The sequence below is a fragment of the Zalophus californianus genome, chromosome 4 (genome assembly GCF_009762305.2).
Source record: "Zalophus californianus isolate mZalCal1 chromosome 4, mZalCal1.pri.v2, whole genome shotgun sequence".
NCBI lineage: Eukaryota > Metazoa > Chordata > Mammalia > Carnivora > Otariidae > Zalophus > Zalophus californianus.
In genome coordinates, this window is record NC_045598.1 from 35,239,674 (window position 1) to 35,259,561 (window position 19,888).

The window sequence follows — 19,888 nt, forward strand, 5'->3', positions numbered from 1 at the left end:
AGCAAGCTCCTCACTGAGCAAGGAGCCCGATGTGGGACTCGATCCCAGGACCCCGGGATCATGACCTGAGCCGAAGGCAGACGCTTAACGACTGAGCCCCCCAGGTGTCCCAGGGTACCTGCTTTTCCTAAGTTCACAGCCTAAGGGAGAGCACAAAGACCACAGCGGAAACTACTGTGAGGTGGAACACTCAGGGAGGTTTAAGTTAGAGGGATTGGATGGGAGAGGTGGGAGGATTACCAAATCGAAAAGAAGACATTGGTTCAAGGTCTGCTTATGAGAGCTTGGGCAAGTCATATGATCTCTGACATTGACATAAGGATTAAATGAGATAATATATGTGGCTGAGGAACAGTGCCAGGAAAAGTGAGGTAAAACACACACACACACACACACACACACACACACACACACACACACACACACAGAGTGTTGGAAAGTGACCAGTCTGGCTTCAGGGTAGGGTCCATGTGGGAGGAACTGGGGCAGGCCTTCTTTCCTTGGCATTCCCCCAGGCTTCTCACTCATGCTTTGGGCCGGCTTTAGTTATCTGGGCCCGGCAGAGTCAGTAACCCCGAGATGTGGAAGAGGGAAGCAAGGAGCCCTGGCACCACCAACCCCCCCCTCCCCCTGCCATCCATTATGTTTAATGGCCAAGCCTGGGACTATATACCCCCTTCCCTATAGGCAGCTTTAGGCCAATAGCACCTGTCAAGTCTCTAGTGTCAGAGGCTGCAACCAGAGATCAGAAAATGGCCTTTTACCTTGAAGGTGGAGTAAGAAGAGAGGCTGAGAATCAAAGCCGAATCTCCCCCATTTATCTATAGCAGAAAAGCCCCTGATGCAGTCCTTCTGGGTGGCGGCAGATGGCTCAGGTCGAGGACAAGTCATCCTGGCTTCAAGTAGAATGTGTGCTCCTGCCCAGCCTCTTTCCTTCCCTGTGAGCTCCATCAGAGCTAAGTTTTCTAGACCTGGTGTCTGGGTGGTCCTTCCCACACCCACTCCCTCTTCCTCAGACACATTTAACTATTTAGAAAACAGCATACAAAGGCCTGGCTTATGTACCTCCTTAGGGGTAGGGAGGGCTGTGGATAAAGAAAGTGTGCTTTCTGTGGTTCTCTGGAAATAGAAACAGCTTATAAACTAGGCTCTGCAGGCCCCTAGATTGCTCCTGGGGCTCCAGCTAAAGACAATTCCCCACGAACCCCCTCCCCGCCACCTCCATGGATGGGAGCAGGATAGGAAGAGTAATGTGGTGAAGGACTGGGAAGAAGTTTAGCCTCTGGCCTTGGGAAAAAGCTTGGAGGGCAGTCTTGGCAGTCAGTCCCCTTACTGGCTCAGGAGCTGTTGCCAGCAGGTGAGGGTGAGGTGTTACTGGGGGAGGGGTTCCTGGAGTAGTAGGTATCAAATTTTGTCTGACCTGGCAAGCTCCCAGAACTCCAGGTGTTGTTGCCCAACACCTCCCCAGAGTCCTCCCTGATTGGTACTGAAAGCCCCCTTCCTCCTCACCTCCACTTCCCTCACGGAGCATCCCTGGGAGAGGCGGGGCAGGCGACCCCTTTACCTGCCTGGCTCTTCTGGCTTCTGCCCCGTGGAGAGGTGGCTGGCCAGTGGAAATTCAGTTGCTATCTTTTAGATACTTTCAAACTCTCTGTAGCTGCTGCCAAAAGGAAACAAAAATGGTCCCTGCCTTCTGGCAAATAGAGCAAAGAGAAGAGAAATGAAAGCATCTTGGGCACCCAGTCAATCCCGGTGTTTTTGGAGACAATAGCATCAGTGTCCTGGGCTGGGGTTGTTCCCAGCTGGGACTTAAACTTAAGTGAGGCCTTCCCCAGGGAAACCCTTACCTTGTCCTGTTTTCTCCAGCTCCCTCCTTTTCTTGGAGCAGGGCTGCTCATGGGCTTGTGCAAGGGAAGGTGGAGGAGAGGTCTTTCCTCTATCCTGCAGTCAGGGATTCCACAAAGGCTCCGTGGGGAAGATCAGGAAGGGGTACGGGAAGGCTCTGGGACAGTTTATTCAATCCCTTCTCATCCCCCACCTACCTCCTTCCAAACCTATCCAGCTTCATCCCCTTTCTGTTCACAAGGAGCAGCCTTCTGGCCTCTTGGGCCACCTAGATCCCAAGGGTCAGAAAGCTCTGAGAGAAGGGACAGAATTTGAGAATAGGAAGAGCCTTTAGAAGTTGTCCAGTGCAACTTTCCCATTTTGCAGATGTGGAAACACAGGGACAGAGGAGAGGCGGCGACTGGGCTAAAGCCAAGCAACATTCCGGAGGGCAGGTCTCCTTCCAGCCAGTGTCATCTGGGCTCCACAGATTTCATTTCATTTCAATAGGGGACCCCCCCCCCTCCCCGGGGGGCACTACGCAGCTCTTTACTCCCGCTCCCCCTCCCCCGCAGTCCTATCTCTTTCAACCACTTCTGCTGGGCCATTTTGGCTCCTGTCTGATGAGGACAAGCGTTCAGGAACCTTGTCCCCACCAGTGGTAGGAATGTGGAGCTCGAGGCTCCCAAGAAGGCTGGTGGAGGTGGAGATCCCCCCGGGTAGGAATGCTCATCCAGTCTCTCACAAGTTCAATGAGACCAGGACTAAGATTCAAGCAAGATTACACCAATGAACTTTAGAGACTTTGGATTTTTGAAGCAACGTGGAAACCAGTATTTCAAATCATTCTTTATAATTACTGCCACCCACAGTGAGCACATCAAGGGAAACCTTTACTTTGATAATTCTAGGAGGTAAAATTTCACCCCAGGAACCACTTTTATCTTCCACCAAACACCTGCAGGTTGTAAAGGAGTTCAGGGGGAGGCAAGAGCCCAGGATGCGTGTGTTTGGGAGTGGGGGTGGTAAAGGGAAGGCGGACAGGATTCCAGAAGGGCTATGAGTATGGAAGTCTTACTTCTTAATTATCTGAAGCAGGAGAGGCAGTATAATTAGGATATAAAGGAGTGCAGCTGGAGAAGAGTCAGAAAGACTGAAATCATGATAAAGGTTCCTGGCTTTTACTTACCAGGTTGAATAGACCATAGACTCCTCACTGAGGGGAGGTGAGAAGGAGTCTGTCTGTCTTCATAGATCACAGCTTTCTTTTATTTTTATTTATTTTAAAAAAGATTTTATTTACCTATTTGATGAGAGAGAGCGTGCATGTGCACAAGCAGGAAGAGCGGCAGGCAGAGGGAGAAGCAGGCCTCCCGCCGAGCAGGGCGCCCGATGCGGGGCTCGATCTCAGGACCCTGGGATCATGACCTGAGCTGAAGTCAGCCGCCTAACTGACTGAGCCCCCTAGGTGCCCCACGGCTTTCTTTTATTGCTCTTGCCTCTGCTAAGACCAGTGGAGTTAGGCTTGATGCCTAGGCCAGGGCTGCCTCCTGCCTGTTTTGAGTCTCCAAAAGTCAACAGTTGACATGGAAAACCTGACTAGTGACTGGGAAGTAGGGAGTGAATGGCAGGTGAGGCTGGAGGTGGGGAGGTGGCAGGGGCTGGGAATCTGTGGAACAGAGTAGAGTATTAAGTCCTGGACTAAGGATTGGGGGCCAGGCTGCCCAAATTGGCAGCTGGAGAAGGAGCCTCATGTACGAGGTGGCACTGCCAGCAGCTGGGCCTATGGGTCTAGAAAGCCTGATTAGGGTCAGGAACTGAAGTACTTCCGGGTCCTTTCAGGTGGAAGATGCTTTTATGGGCTAGGCTGGGCCAACCAGTCAGAAAGCAGTCCTCAGAGCGTTACCCTGCCGCCCCTGCCTGATAACCATAGTACACAAGAGCCAGGCCACTGCGTCTTATCCTGTTCTACACACTGGCTCTAGATGGTTTTTACCACGTGACTCAAACCCGGCACTTGGGACTACTCAAGTCTCCAGCATACCTTTGGGAATGCCCCCCCCTGTCCTTTTTAAAGTTTATTTAAATAAATTTTACACCCAACGTGAGGCTCAAACTCACAACCCCGAGATCAAGAGCCTCATGCTCTACTGACTGAGCCAGCCAGGCGCCCCATGGGAGCCCTTCTTTATTGGGAAATAAATACAGAGTCAAACAGGTGGGCCAGCCAACATCTGTAGTTCTGAGGGCCAAGAGAAAGGAGTCTGACTTGCTCAGAACTCAGATCTCCATGAGCTGGTCACTCCCCACGATCACCTCGTTCACTCGTTTGGCTACAAAAGAGAAGAAAAAAGTTGTTTGAGAACTGGCAGTAAAGATGTCATTTCAAACCAAAGTATTTCTAATTTCTATGTTCATAAACATTTATTCGTCTCCTATGTGGCTCTGCTCTTGAGAAGATCTTAGGAATACAATTTGCTAAAGGGATTATAGGAGAGGCAGCATTTTCTCACACAGGAGGAAGGGACTCACTCTTTTTAAACCTAGCTTCTGGGGGACTTCACATAGGAGGGGAACTGGATGGGTCTTACAGGATGAATAGAGTCTTTTCAGGCAGTGTATCAAAGGGAAGGCATTCCAGGCTGTTGGAACAACGTGAGCAAAGGTACAAAAATACAAGGAAGGCAAACATGAAATACTGTGGTGTGGCCAAATGGTAGGGGGTGGGGGAAAGGGGTGAGAAGCAGTGGCACTAAACAGTTAAATGGAGATATCCAAAGGAGAAGGGGTGATGCTTCACATATAACATGGAAATAATACCACCTACTGTAGAGCTGTTGTGAGAATTCAAAGACTTAAAGGATCCTCAAGTGGTGGATAAGCAGTGGCCATTATTTTGTAAAGTCCAAAATGTGGCCCTCCCTGACCTGATCCTTGCCTACCTCTCCAGCTTCATGTTCCACCATTTTGCAATTATACCTACAAGCCATATTATTTTGTAGCGCTAGACCTCTGCACAGGCTGTTCCCTCTGTCTAGAATGCCTTTCTTGCCCCTCATCCCATCACACTCTTGCCCTAAATGCCCTAATCAAGCACTTCCACTATTAGTGGTGCCTTCCCTTCCAAACTGTCCATTTCCCGCTTTGTGAAAACACTACCTGATACATACCTCTGTCTCTACGTCATTATCTCATTCTCCTACGCTTCCCATTAAGAATCTCAAGGGGGGGGGGGCAGTGTATTTATGTTTCTACCCCAGTGTCTACCATAGCTACCGGCACAGGAAGATTTCAGAGGTCCCGGGTAGTGAGGAGGACGGGGTATGATTATTAAGTGGAGAGCGAAAGTTGAAAGGAGATGAGGGTTGGTAAGAGTCGAGAAGCTCAGGGAGAATTGTAAAGCTGAGTGTAAGTAGTCCAAGATATTTTGAAGAGAAGGAGCGAAGAGGAAGACTATGAGCCCTCAATATATTTAGGGGAGCACCGTGGAAGTTGACCAGTGATGGGGTGAAGGGTGAGAAAAGGGTTAGTTTTCTAGGAATAAGAGCAATAGAATGGAGGCAGTGAACGAATGGTCGGGAAGGGGTAGGGGGACCCAGGGGCATGTTATCTACTTCTTGCCTGGAGGTAGGGGGCACATGCAGGAGACAGGAGAGTTTTCCTGCCCTCTATTGGCTCAGACAGAAAAAGCTGACCAGCTGGCTGGAAATGGATTCTTTCTGGGCAAGCTTCCCATGGTTTCTAAGGATCCAACATGTTTCTTGTCACACTTGGGAGCCTGAATGTGACCCTGATAGGGATTGGGGGCCAGGCTGCCCAAATTGGCTTTCCTGATGCTCTACTTCAGTCTTAGAAGGCTTTGGTGCAGCAAAATGAAGATCCTTGATGATGGGACCAAGATTGATAGAGACATGTTTGAGTTTGTTCATACTGCCCATAGGCTGAAGCCTCTAAGGGGGTTTCTGACTGCAGCTTTGGAGACCTTAAGAATTCAGACACGTCTTCTGTTCTACCCACTTTTCAGCTTTGCTTCTTGCTATATCTCCCTTGTGCCCTATATTCTAGATTTTGCAAATGGTTTGCAGTTTCCAACACATTGGATTTTTTTTTGCCTTCAAGTGCTTGCTTACATGGGTTCCCCTGTGCTTGAGAGGTTCTTCCCTTTGTGTATTTGATAAACAGCCCAAAAGTTCAAGATTTAGCATTAATTCCTTCCTTGGGCCAGAACTGACCGATTTCTCTTTTATGTCCTTAATTAACCCTGACAGTCTCCTACCATCATACCTGAGAAACTTTTCCATAATTCTTTCTTTACTTGTCTGTTTCTGTACTGGGGGCCGTTGGACAGCAAGAGGCAAATCTGACTCATCTTTACACCTCTAGCCTAGAATATAGGAGGCAGTAATAGTTGGTTGAATGTGCGTGTGTTTTGGGGGTTATGTGAGAGTGCAGATGTAGGAAACGGAGCATATATAGAAGAGAAGGCCCCCAACCTCTTTGTTGAGAGTGTAACTGACACATTCGGTGCGTTACGGCAAGGGCGCTTAGGGATCCAGTGCATCCTCAGGCCTATTTCTCTAACTTTCCCCATAGGAAGGGAAAACTCGGTCTCGGCTTTTCACCAAGTTTGCTGTTATGGCACCATGTTGGACGGAGGCAAACTCAGAGAAGGAAAAGATAGGAAAGGGAGGAAGAAAAGGTGACAATGTGGAAAAGACCTTCTGAGTCAGAAGGACTTGAGTTCTAATTTGCCTTTGAGCAGATTATTTCATGTCTTTGGGCTTTAGTTTTCTCATCAAGTAGGGATTCTATAAGATGGAGAGAAAGAGCCCAGCATGGTGCTCTGATAAGTATTAAACAGAAGTTACAGAATGGGGCTGGGGCCGGCCTCCTTTTTACGCTTCATAGCCATCTGTTTTCTTCAGTGAAAGGAATGGGAAGGAGGCCCAGATACTGCTCAGGCTGTGAAATTCCCTAGGGCTGGGGATGGTCCTGGAGTGTGACTGTCAATCAGGATCCACCCTTGAGATAAGACTGACCAGAAAAGAACAAAGGAAATACTTCTTTGGCTAGCTTCTCAGGGGACCTCCAAAAGCTGCTTTTTACCCTTTATCCCTCTACAGCCATGAGTCAGCCTCATCATCGCCTATCTAGACTCTTACATTTATTCTTCCTTCACCCAGTCTCTCCCTAGTTTCCAGAGATACTGCGCTGCTCTGAAGACAGTCTTAGTTCTTTTTTTTTTTTTTAAAGATTTTATTTATTTATTTGACAGAGAGAGACACAGCGAGAGAGGGAACATAAGCAGGGGGAGTGGGAGAGGGAGAAGCAGGCTTCCTTCCCGCTGAGCAGGGAGCCCGAAAAGGGGCTTGATCCCAGGACCCCAGGATCACGACCTGAGCGGAAGGCAGACGCTTAACGACTGAGCCACCCAGGCGTCCCGACAGTCTTAGTTCTAATTAACACTCTACTTTGGCCCTCAGTGCTCCAGACCAGAAGGGCAAATGAGGTGTCTGGCTGGGGCAGACAATGCTTTCTTTTGCTCCGCCAGGCTCCAAATACACACCTGAGCCCTGTTTGGCCTGCCCTACCCACTTTTCCCTCTACCCTCTGGTCTGCTCTTGGCCTGGGGATGGGAGAAGACTTGCTTATTGGGATTCAGGGAAGAGAGACTAGATCTGGCATTTTGGGGATGGATGTATTTTCATGGGGATTCTGTAAGGTGGAGGAAACCTGGAGGGAGTAACAAGCCGTACTCGTTCTGCTTGGCCAGGGCTGGAAGCAGGTTCCAGTAAACACTTGAAAAGTTCTGGGCTGGAATCAGATCCTAAGGATCCTTCCCTCAGAGTACAACGGGAGGCTGGTAAGCTGAGGAGAAACCACCACCGGGGACAGAAGGGAATGACAAGCTGCATATGAAAAGCTGCACTGCTGGGAAGCTGGGAAGGATTCCTGCTAGCCAGGACTTGACCTATATGCCTGTCAGGTCTACTTTCATGGCCACAGGACTGGTCACTGTGGTCACAGGGAAGAGATCCAAGTTCCCTCACTGACAATAAGAAGAGACTCACATGAAGTTTCCAATTAGGGTCTCCAGGTTTTGACTTTGTTGGCTGTGGCTTTTCTACTGGCTTGAGCAGGAGGTCAAACTTGACTACCAGGATTTTTGCCAGAAATAATCTCATTAACTGAGCATGCTGGGGTGCGGGTGAGAAAACCCAGAGCTCTGTTAGAAAATGGCTTGTTCTGCTGGTGGTGCTAGAAGAGGCCAGAGAGGGCTACAGTGGGTTGTAAGAGTCACATTTTGGGGGTGTAAGACTCATATGGACGTAGTAACTCTCTGGGTATGTAAATGATTGAAATCTGGAGAGGGGACAGCGCTGCTTCTGAGGATGAATGTTTTTTTTCTGAAATCCCTCCAGGTGAGGAAGATTGACTGGGGACTCTGCCATCTACTGAGGTGTTTGCTGCTGAGGATCTGAGTTGCTGATGTTTGTCTGGGTCATCCACAGTAAAAGGTCTCGAGTGCTGCACTAATGGCTAGGAATTTGCCTTCTCCATATGGCTCAGCTGCAAGGACGAGTGACAGTGGGAACAGATGACCGGCCAGGAGTAACTGTGGCAGGAAGGCACTGACTCCTGTGTTGGATGCACTGGTCCATCCAGCATAGAGGACAGAGCAGGAAGTGTTGGGATTCTCCAGTTTAGAGTCCAGATGACTTCTCTGGCCACCTCTCTTTCAGGAGGACCGTTAAAGGGCCTCCTTCTAAAATGGGGACACAGTGTTAGAGCCAGAAGTCCATGAGATGCTAAAGCCTATGACATCCTAGGAGTTTGGCTAGCCCAGCCTTGTGCTCCCTGATGCCATGACTCAAATCCTCAATATCTGGCATTCAGTTGTCATGCATGCATTCTACACACAGACTGGAAAGAGTCCTTGGCAGAGTGAAAGGAAGAAGCACCATTACTTTGCTGAAAATGGGGAGAAGCAGAACCTGTGAGGTTCCAGGTTCCAGCACACAAGAAAGGAGGGATCTTCTAGGGTGGTGGCAAATGGAGTTCATGCATTCAAATATGCCTATGGAATCTAAACTCTTTTTTTTTTTTAAGATTTTATTTATTTATTTGACAGAGGGACACAGCCAGAGCAGGAACACAAGCAGGGGGAGAGGGAGAGGGAGAAGCAGCCTTCCCGCGGAGCAGGGAGCCCGATGCGGGGCTCGATCCCAGGACCCTGGGATCATGACCTGAGCCGAAGGCAGACACGCTTAACAATGACTGAGCCACCCAGGAGCCTCATGGAGTCTAAACTCTTAAAAACCACAAAAGGCAGCGGCTCCTGGCGCCAGGAGGGACTGAGAGAAGAAAGCACTGGAGGATGCTTCTACTTTTTGCTGAGCAGGAGAGAATTTACAGAGACAAAGAGGCAGGAAGGAGGTGGAAGAAACATTGTTTGGGGCCACAAACCCAAAGAGAAGAGAACAAAGGACAGAGAAATGCAATGAGGTGACAGGGAGGGGAAAGGATAAGAAAGCAGCTCCACAGACCAGCTGAGCAGCTGCTTTTAGAACTCTGCGGACCCTTTCCAAGGCCTTTCGTGGAGTCAGAGAAAAGGTTGGGTCTTGTGAATCCTATTTAAAAAAATTTTTTTTTTATTAAGAGTTTTATTTATTTATTTATTTATTTATTTATTTATTTATTTATTTATTTTTAAGTAAGCTCTAGGCCCAGCATGGGGCTTGAACTCATAACCCCAAGATCAAGAGTTACATGCTTTACAGACTGAGCCAGCCAGGTGCCCCAATCGAATCCTATTTTATTTTAATTAATTAATTAATTGATTAATTTAGAATCCTTTTTAAAAAAATCTCATTTATTTATTTGACAGAGAGAGAGAGAGAGAGAGAGCGTGCACAAGCGGGGGGAGCTGTAGGCAGAGGGAGAGGGAGAAGCAGGTTCCCTGCCAAGCAGGGAGCCCGATGTGGGACTCTATCCCAGGACCCTGGAATCATGACCTGAGCTGAAGGCAGTCGCTTAGCCAATGGAGCCACCCAGGCGCCCCTGCATCCTATTTTAAAGAAATTACCAACAGGCCCCAGCTGCTCAAGAAAGAAGTTTCTCTGTAACCCAAGGGTAGGCCTGAGTGAGCTGGTATGTTGAGTAGGAGAAAGAATGAAGACCTGGGGTTCCTGAAGACCAGAAAGAGCTGGGATATGGAAGCCAAATATATTTTTCTAATTGATCTGGGAAAGATGGACTAAAGGGAGAAAAGGTCTATAACTGATCAAATTCTGCTGGGCAAGCCAGGAGTGGCTTCTTTCTCTGGTCTTTTTGGAGGCTGTCTTGCAATAATTCAGGCTGAAGACCCAGTTCTGTCATTTACTAGCTATGTACCTTGGGTAAATTTCAACTTTTCAAAGTCTCAGTTTCCACTTCACCAAATGGGTCAATAATGAATCCCTACCTCAGAGAGTTTTCATGAGAGACCGATAAGGTAAGTGTATGTGAGAACATTTTAAAGATATAAACAACAGGGGCGCCTGGGTGGTGCAGTCGGTTAAGCGTCTGGCTCTTGGTTTCAGCTCAGGTTGTGATCTAAGGATGGTGAGATTGAGACCCGCGCAGGGCTCCGCACTCAGCACAGAGTCTGCTTGTCCCTCTCCCACCGTCCCTTGCACTCCTCCTGTGTGTGTGCACACTCTCTCTCTCTAAAAAAAGCTACAAACAACAACTGTAAGCCAATGGCATTCCAGGAGGGGAGCGCCATCCATGCGGCGGGTGTTGGGTGCACCAGCCCTCGCCCTCGCCCACCATTACAGAAGAAAACACCAAAGGCTGCGGTGCTGCCCTTGACCAACACTCCTGCTTGAAAGTTCTCTGGTGGAGCACTGGGTGCAAGGTGTCTGCTCCTAATTCAACTAAAAATGCCAACCTTCCTTGTCACAAAGGCATGGACGTATGACCAGGCTTCACCTACAGATGCAGTCACCCCAAACTCTGGGCTGGGAGCTAGTGATACTAAGAAGCAGGAACCAGAGAGAATCCACTTGGGGCCTGCTGGGTGGTAGAAGCAGCAGTGAGGTGAGGACGGCAGTGGGGTCCTCGGCACAATGGTTGGGGGTGTACATCTTGGCTGGAACCCAGTTTTTAAGCTCGATCGTAGAACTGTGGGCTTGAATTGTTCTATCGGCTTAAATCAGCCAGAGTTAGTTTATGATGCTTTTAACAAAGAACCTTACTGGCAAACTAGTGACAGTCAGGAAAGGCCTCTCAGAGATGACCATTGTCACATATAGAGGAAGAAAGTGCTTGAGAGTTTCATCTCGTCTCAAGTAGAGAAATAAAGGTGAAGGATGGTTTCAGGGCAAGGCCACACCTCCCCAATTCATTTATCAATGTTACATGTGGTTCTTATATCAGCATTAAGTTTAGAAAAAAAGTAAGGAGAGATCTCATGATAACTGCAACCATTTCAAATATGCCTTTCTTGGAACCATTTCTGCACTGAAATTTCAGAAAATATGCTCTATGGATCCCAAATTCATTCACTCATTCCCTCCCTCCCCCCCCCCCCCCACTATAAACTATAAACCTGTTCTGAGAGCTAGGGATGCATATTGAAATAAGTCAATCCTTGGCCTTAAGGATCTCGGTCAGTAGAGAAGGCAGATTCATAGATAACTGCCATAACTTTTAATAAAGGTGCTGACAAAGTTCAGGGGTGCAGAGGAAGAAGGAATGCTTAGGTTGGCTGTGGGCAGTCATGGGAAGAGTCAGGGAAGGTTCTGCAGAGCAGAAAACACTTAGGAAGAGTCTTCAAAAGAGGAATTCCAGAAAGAGAGGGCACGTACAGAGGCGTGGAGAGGCACACCAGCACTGCGTGGACGGGGCACTCTAAGGCCCTTGCTGTGCTCCAGAAGCTGTGTGTGCTCCTCACAACATTTACTTGTATTTAATTCTCACAACAATTGTTGTGAGACCATGAGACCATCCAAGACCATGATTATTGTCTCAACTTTTCTAGTTTCGAAAATCTAAGGTCTAGGGATGAAAAATATTACCTGATGCACATCCATGAGTTGCACAGCTGAGATGTGAATCTAGGTCTGTTTGATTCTAAAGCTCCAAAGGGAGGTATGTGGCTTTAGAAAAGCGAAGGAGAGGGACGCCTGGGGGGCTCAGTCATTAAGTGTCTGCCTTCGGCCCAGGTCATGATCCCAGGGTCCTGGGATCAAGTCCCACATCGGGCTCCCTGCTCAGCGGGGAGCCTGCTTCTCCCTCTGCCTCTCTCTCTCTCTCTCTGTCTCTTATGAATAAATAAATAAAATCTTTAAAAAAATGAAAAAAATAAAAAGGGAAGGAGAAAAAACCTGAAGAAGGCCTCTGTTTGCTGTGGTTTCTACCAATTCAGAATTGGTGGGTTAATTCCTTCAGCAGCTCTCCTACTCACTCCACTATACTCTAGCTGTAGACATAATCTCAAAAGGAATTAGCCCATTCTAATTGATCTTGAACTTTTTGTCTACATTTTGATTAAAAACATCCAGCCAAAGTATGGACCATTGAAATTCTTAGCCCAGCAGAGACACCCCGATGTTCGTATGTCTCTCATACACCACGCACAGGCACACCTCAGAGACAGTGTGTGTTCGGTTCCACTACAATAAAGTGAATATCACACTAAAGCAAGTCAAATGAATTTTTTGGTTTCCCAGTGCATATAAAAGTTATGTTTACACTATACGGTAGTCTATGAATTGTGCAATAGCATTATGTCTAAAAAATATATATACATACATTAAAAATGCTTTATTGCTACAAAATGCTATCATCTGAGCTCTCAGCAAGTCATAATCTTTGTGTTGGTGGAGGGTCTTGCCTCGATGTCGACGGCTGCTGCCTGTTCATGGTGGTGGGTGCTGAAGGCTGGGGTGGCTGTGGTGATTTCTTAACATAAGACAACAGTGAAGTTTGCAGCAATGATTGATTCTTCCTTTCAGAAATGATTTCCCTGTAGCATGTGATGCAGTTTGACAGAATTTTACTCATGGCAGAACTTTCAAAATTGGAGTCAATGCTCTCAAACCCTGCAGCTGCTTTAGCAATGAGTTTATATAGTTTAAATCTTTTCTTGTCAATTCTACAATCTTCACAGCATCTTTTACCAGGAGTAGATTCCAGCTCAAGAAACCACTTTCTTTGTTCGTCCATAAGATGTAACTCCTCATCTGTTCAGGTTTTATCAAGAGATGGCAGCGATTCAGCCACATCTTCAGGCTCCACTTTTGAACCTAGTAGTTCTCTGGCTCTTTCCACCCCATCTGCGGTTACTTCCCCCACTGAAGTGTTGAACCCCTCAAAGTCACCCACGAGGGTTGGGATCAACTTCTTCCAAAGTCCTGTTAATGTTGCTATTTTGACCTCTTCCTGTGGATCACAACTGTTCTTCTTCTTTTTTTAAAAAGATTTATTTATTTATTTTAGAAAGAGAGAGAGAGAGCATGTGGGGGCAGAGGGGAAGGGAGAGAGGATCTCAAGCAGGCTCCCCACTGAGCTCAGAGCCCAATGCAGGCTCAATCATAGGACCCTGAGATTATGACCTGAGCCGAAATCAAGAGTTAGATGCTCAACGGACTAAGCCACCCAGGCGCCCCTGAATCACAAATGTTCTAAGGACATCTAGAATGGTGAATCTTTTCTAGAAGGTTTTCTTTCTTTCTTTCTTTTTTTTTTTAAAGATTTTATTTATTTGTCAGGGAGAGAAAGAGAGAGAGAGAGGTTGAGAGAACGAGTGGGAGGAGCAGCAGAGGGAGAAGCAGACTCCCCATGAAGCAGGAGCCCAACGTGGGGCTCGATCCCAGGACCCTGGGATCATGACCTGAGCCGAAGGTAGACGCTTAACCAACTGAGCCACCCAGGCGCCCCTCTGGAAGGTTTTCAATTTACTTCACCCAGATACATCAGAGGAATCACTATGGCAGCTACAGCCTTAAGAAATGTATTTCTTTTTTTTTTTTAAATAAATAAAGTTTATTTTACCTGATTGTAAATGAAGTACATATTCATACTACATCCAGAAAATGTATTAAATTTTTATAACATCTCTGAAATTCAGGCCAGACCCAGAACAAACAGCATTACAGTTGAATTTGCCTATAGATTCTCACTGAATGGGCTAGAAAAACCATATATAACATCCCTAACGAAGCTGCAAGTTTCCAAGCACTTTTGTATTACAACTTTCTTTTTTTAAAATGTGAATCATAATGGTTTCTCCACACTTACATTAATTTTTAATCACAGTCTCTCATGCTGCTGATTGAATTCCTTACCACTGTTAATGGTCTTTCTTGTAATATTCATTCATTTAAAATATGTATGCTGATGCCATATCTTATTTTTCAAAGGAAACTTTTAGTTGACATTTTGCTCCACTGAATCCAGGACAGCACTTCCATTCCAATGAGGTAACGATTTTATGTTGCATCCTGTAGACAGGATTTGATATCTTCTGAGATCTCTGAGGACAGGATCCACCGGCCCAGCCACAAGGCCCTTTCCCACTTGGAATATAAGTGATTTGGTTGTCTAGTATCACTGTGGGAGATAATCTGGTATATACATAAGCACACCAATTCTTTCCTCTAGTTGTTTCAAAACTTGATTTTTGATAGTTGGTTTTCTGGCTTCCACTGCTGTCACCTCTGTTGAGGTATGTTTCCTGTGGGGACCGATTTCCCAGGCCGCCTTAATATCCTTTGCACATGATGTATAGTAGACGCTAACATGTGGAAACCTCTGTGGGCCTCTCTTTAGGCTGTCTCCAAATATTCACTTATTTGCAGAAGCAGAGAACAGGAACTTAAGAGGAGCAGAGGGAAAAAGCACCCTTGCCTTTCTTTTTTTTTTTTTAGAGAGAATGAGCAAGTGGGGCGGCGGCGGGGAGGTGTGTGTGGGGCAGGGGCAGAGGAAGAAGGAGAGAAAGCATCTTAAGCAGGCTCTACGCCTAGCATGGAGCCTAACGTGGGCTTGATCTCATGACCCTGAGCCAAAATCAAGTCAGACGCTTAATGGAATGAGCCACCCAGGAGCCCCAAGAAATGTATTTCTTAAATAAATAATAAGACTTTTACTCCTTGATCCGTGGGCTACAGAATGGATGTTGTGTTAGCAGGCATGAAAACAATATGAATCTTACTGTACATCTCAATCAGAGCTCTTGGGTGACCAAGTGCATCATCAATGAGCAGTATTATTTTGAAAATAATCTTTTTTTCTGAACAGGAGTTCTCAACAGTGGGCTTAAACCAATCAGGAAATAGCTGTAAACAGATGTGCTGTCATCTAGACTTTGTTGTTGCATGTATAGAGCATAGGAAGAATAGATTTAGCATAATTCTTAGGGGCCCTAGGATTTCCAGAATGACAAATGAGCACTGGAATCAGCTTAAAGACTCTAGGGGCATGCACTGGCTGTTTTGTCTACATTGAAAATCTGTTGTTTAGTGTAGTCACCTTCATGAATTATCTTAGCCAGATCAGAAGCCCCAGTTGCATAATGGATAAGGCACTGGCCTCCTATCTTAGCCAGATCTTCTGGAAAACTTGCTGCAGCTTCTACAGCAGCCCTCGCTGTTTCACCTTGCACTTTGTTGTTACAACGATGGCTTCTTTCCTCCAACCTCATGAACCCACCCTTGCTAGCTTCCAACTTTTCTTCTGCAGCTTCCTCCCCTCTTTCGGAATTGAAGAGAGTGAGGGCCTTGCTCTGGGTTAGGCTTTGGCTTAAGGGAATATTGTGGCTGGTTTGATCTTCTATTCAGACCTCTCAAACTTTCTCCATATCAGCAATAAGGTTGTTTTGCTTATCATCTGTGTGTTCACTAGAGTAGCACTTTTAACTTCCTTCAAGAACTTTTCCTTTGAATTCACAACTTGGTTGTTTGGCGCAAGAGGCCCAGCTTTCTGCGTATCTTGACTTTTAACATGCTTCCCTCACTTAAGAGCTTAATCGTTTCTAGCTTTTGATTTAAAGTGAGAGATGTGCAACTCTTCCTTTCACTTGAACACTTAGAGGCCACTGTAGGGTTATTAATTGGCCTAATTTCATTTTTTAAAATTTTTAAAAAAGATTTTATTTATTTATTTGAGAGAGAGTGTGTTAGTGCACAAGCTGAGGGAGGGGCAGAGGGAGAGGAACAAGCAGACTCCCCAACGAGAAGGGAGCCCGATGTGGGGTTTGATCCCAGGACCTTGAGATCATGACCCGAGCCAAAGGTAGACACTTAACCGACTGAGCCACCCAGGCACCCCAACTGGCCTAATTTCAATGTTGTCTCTCAGGAAATAGGGAGGCTGGAGGATAGGAAAGAGACTGGGGAATGACTGGTTGGTCAAGCAGTTAGAACACACACAAAGTTTATCAGTTAAGTTTGCCATCTTATATGACGCAATTCATAGAGCCCTCGCTCCCCAATTACAATAGTAACATCAAAAATCACTGATCATAGATCACCATAACAAATATGATAATAATTAAAAAGTTCGAAATATTGCAAGAATTACCAAAATGTGACACAGAGACATGAAGTGAGCAAATGTTGGAAAAATGGCACCCAGAGACTTGCTTGATGCAAGGTTGCCACAAACCTTCCACTTGTAAAAGAAATGCAGTATCTGTGAAGCACAATAAAACAAGGTACCTGTATAGTTTTTCTCCAGCTGTAGAGCAGAGTGAGCTGACAGCACAGCTCACAGCATCACCTCTAAGAGAACAGCTCTGAGTGAATGGCTTCTGAAGAAGCTGCTAACCTTCCTCCAGGAACCTATGGGACTACCTCTCTTAAATATCAGGTGAGACAAGGTGCTCAAGGAGTCTAGGACATCAAAAGCTAGTTTCAATGCTTTTGTTGGATTACTGGCCCTTCTCACATAGGTCCAAGAGCTACACTGTAAAGTATTGGTGCTAGTCTGGGCCATCAGATCTTTTTGGTATGTTTTAAAATTTTTGATAATAAGCCTGCATGCATTTATGAGCTTATCTGTAAGATATATTCCTAAAAATGGTACTGTTAAGTCAAAGTTAAAAGGTTTAACAATGATGTCAATTCCCCTCCAAAGATGGCTTTATCGATTCATGTTCTCACCCACAGAGTATGCATGTGCTTGTTCCCTAATCGTCACCAGCACTGAGTACCATCTGTACTACTACGCTAGGTAAAAAATGGCACCTGTGATTGTAATTTGGTTTACCTCTGGCGTCAATCCTCTGGCCACTTCCAATTAGGCAGTTCTTGATGTCTGCTCCCTTCTCGATCACAGCATTGTTGCAGATGACACTGCCCTGGATGTTGCTTCTGTAACACAGGAGCCAAGTTAAAGAATGCCCGTGGCTCTCATCACCATCCTCACCACTATGGGTTGGGGGTTCTGGCTCCTCCACAGGCTAGGAATAGCTGCTACATCCAGGTAATGGCTACATGCCTCAAGTTATCACTAGGAGACAGAATGGCTCAGTGGCGGCAGGCGTGGACCTGGCTTTAGCAAAGTCCAGAGTTCGGATATGCTCATAATGATCTTTCCTGCCAAGGCTTGAAAACTGCAGACCCTGTGACTTCAGTTCTTTAGGTACCCCAGACCTGGAGGTCTAAACTCCACCCAGTCTCTCCTTATTTGGTCTGGGTGGGTAGAAGCTGGCACTAGTCCCTGGACTGACCCATCACTCTGCTTCTCATCTGGGAATACATCCCAAATTTCATTTAAGGCTTAGATCCCATGAATCTTCTTAGGTCAGCTATGGAAACAATAGGTGCCCCACAGCTCTCACTACAGACTCTGGTTAATCAAAACCAAACTCACTTAGAAGACAAAAAACCAAACCCAAAACCCAATGTTTTTTAAACTAGCTCCATGACACATCAAAGACTACTCCATATCCTAAAGCCACATTCTCAAGAGTAGCACCTCTTGTTCTTAGCATTTGAATGTGTTTAAAGAGCATCTTTCTGGCTCCTGAAGACCAGTGCATGAGAAGAAAGTCCTTTTGAAAATCTTTGCTAGCACACATCACACATTGCCCACCCTACTCTATGCTTGGTGTTGTGCAAATAAATACTCTATGTACATTGTAGGAGTGACTTACAAATCCAGCCATTTCATCAGAAAAATCACCTGGGCAGTGTAAAAAATAACAAACAAAAACACCCTCATTGTCCTGGCTCCCATCAATCTTTTCGGTAGGTCTGAGATGGGGGCTTCATGTATTTAATTAGAAAAAAAGAGCTTCCTAGATGATTCTAGGAGTATTATTTTTGCCTCTGATGCAGTAAAAATAACAACCACATTTTGCAGATGGGGTAACGGATTTAGGGAAGTTAAACCATCTGCCCCAAACTACAAAATTGCCAAGTATCAGATTCAAATCTAGGTCTGCCTGACTCCAGAATCCATACATTTAATCATAATGGCATATAAAGAAATCAAAAGAAGAAAAGACTGGAGGAAGCTTGCTTGGAACAGCCAAGTTGCTCTTTGGAGCCAAATGGCTCTGTGGAAGGAAGGGCTCTGTCCTAACAGGGGAACATTCACTACCCTAAAGAGTCACAAGTGGGCTAGAGAGGAGAAGGAAGGTGAGTAGGAAGGGTGTGAGCTCCATTTAAACAAAACAAGACAAAACACCAATTAAGGAAAAATCCTCAGGCAACCCAGGAGGCGTGGGGGATGGGGAGGAGGACATTCCAAAGACTGAAACTATTAATGCACAGGCCATTAAAAAAGATTCTTCCCAAATGCCAAAACTTTAGTAAAATGCAGAAAAGGAATTCTAGCCCCGTTATGGCATTCCAGAGTCTTCTTTATCTCTATTCTTCTGGAAGGTTAAGCCAGTCAGAAAGCAGCAAAAGGCAAAAGCCACAGCACCTCTGTGGTGTGGGCTAGAGATAGGCAGACAGTATTAGTTTGTTTTTTAGTTTTTTAGCTCAAATTCAGAATACACTAAAAAAAAAAAAACATTGGGATACACAGTGGGTGGGCATTAAGGGACCTCCCAGAACTTTCCAACTTGCCTTCTGCTTTAGGCAAAGCAGTTCAGTTAGCAGTTAGAGTGGTTTCTGCTTCTTGATGAAAATTCCCCCAAAGAGTAGTAAGGAAGTATAGAAAGCCTCAGAAAACAGGCTCCTGGGACAAAGCAGGCTTATAATTGGCTACTTGTTTGTCACTGCAAAGTCTCCTTTCTTTCTCCAGAGTGGGAGTAGGAGGATACTTCCTGCTCAGTAGTTTAAGAGCCTAAGAACGCATGCTCTGGAGCTAGGGAAGGGGTAAACATAGTTGGCAGATAAGAACAGCCAAGAGGAATTCAAGTGGCCATAATTAGAGACTACTACATGGCTATTCTGGAATTTGGGATATAAGTGGGAACCATTTCTGGAAGGAAGAGGCTAGATTGACTGAGGTCAGATTTCCGTAGCAATGGATAGCCTGGGTTCTCCTTATGTCCAGCCAGTCTGATTGAGGTGTTCAGGAACCTCGTCTCATCTAGTTTATGTGTAACTCCCTATGAGACCCATAAACTACCAACGTAGAATCTGCAGGTATGATGGAGGAAAAGTGGGTTGATTGAAAAGAAGCTGGGGGCTCTCCTGAAGCTCTTGGTCAGTGGATCTGTGGAAGGCTTTGAGATGAACACCTGACAAAATGCTTAGTGAGTGTGATGCTCTTTTCTGCCATTTGTTTCTTTATTGTTTCCTATTACCACTGCTATGGTCACAAGTCACCTCCATTAGCAAGGCTGAGGCATTCCGGAAAAATGTCAAGCCAATATAGCTTTCCATCTGTCCAGGAAGAAATTCCAAGATTAAGGATTTTCCTGGAAGTGTGTGTGGCTCATGCTGGAGAGGAAGGACTGGTACTACCATATCAAATAAGCCCTCTCCAAGGCTTGGCTGCCAATCTACAATAATGGCTTTGCCTTTTCTGCTCAGTGCATAAAGCAGAGGGGAGGTGACTTCCTCTACAGCTCAAGCAAAGAACTGGCTCAATGCCAAAACTATGGTTTTAACTCTTAGCT

At 46.1% G+C, this 19,888-nt stretch overlaps 1 protein-coding gene across 4 annotated transcripts in view; it reads right to left on the reverse strand.

Moving 5' to 3' along the window:
- Positions 1 to 3,972: 3,972 nt before the first annotated feature.
- EIF2B3 (eukaryotic translation initiation factor 2B subunit gamma) overlaps positions 3,973 to 19,888 on the reverse strand; it is a 127,534-nt gene continuing 111,618 nt past the window's right edge. For all 4 annotated transcript variants that reach the window (XM_027612248.2, XM_027612222.2, XM_027612230.2 and 1 more), the window contains 2 exons: positions 17,077 to 17,180; positions 3,973 to 4,157 (listed from right to left, as the gene is read on the reverse strand). In XM_027612248.2, the coding sequence (XP_027468049.1) occupies positions 4,105 to 4,157; positions 17,077 to 17,180 (157 nt within the window). In that variant the 3' untranslated portion in view covers positions 3,973 to 4,104. The remainder of the gene's footprint in view (positions 4,158 to 17,076; positions 17,181 to 19,888) is intronic.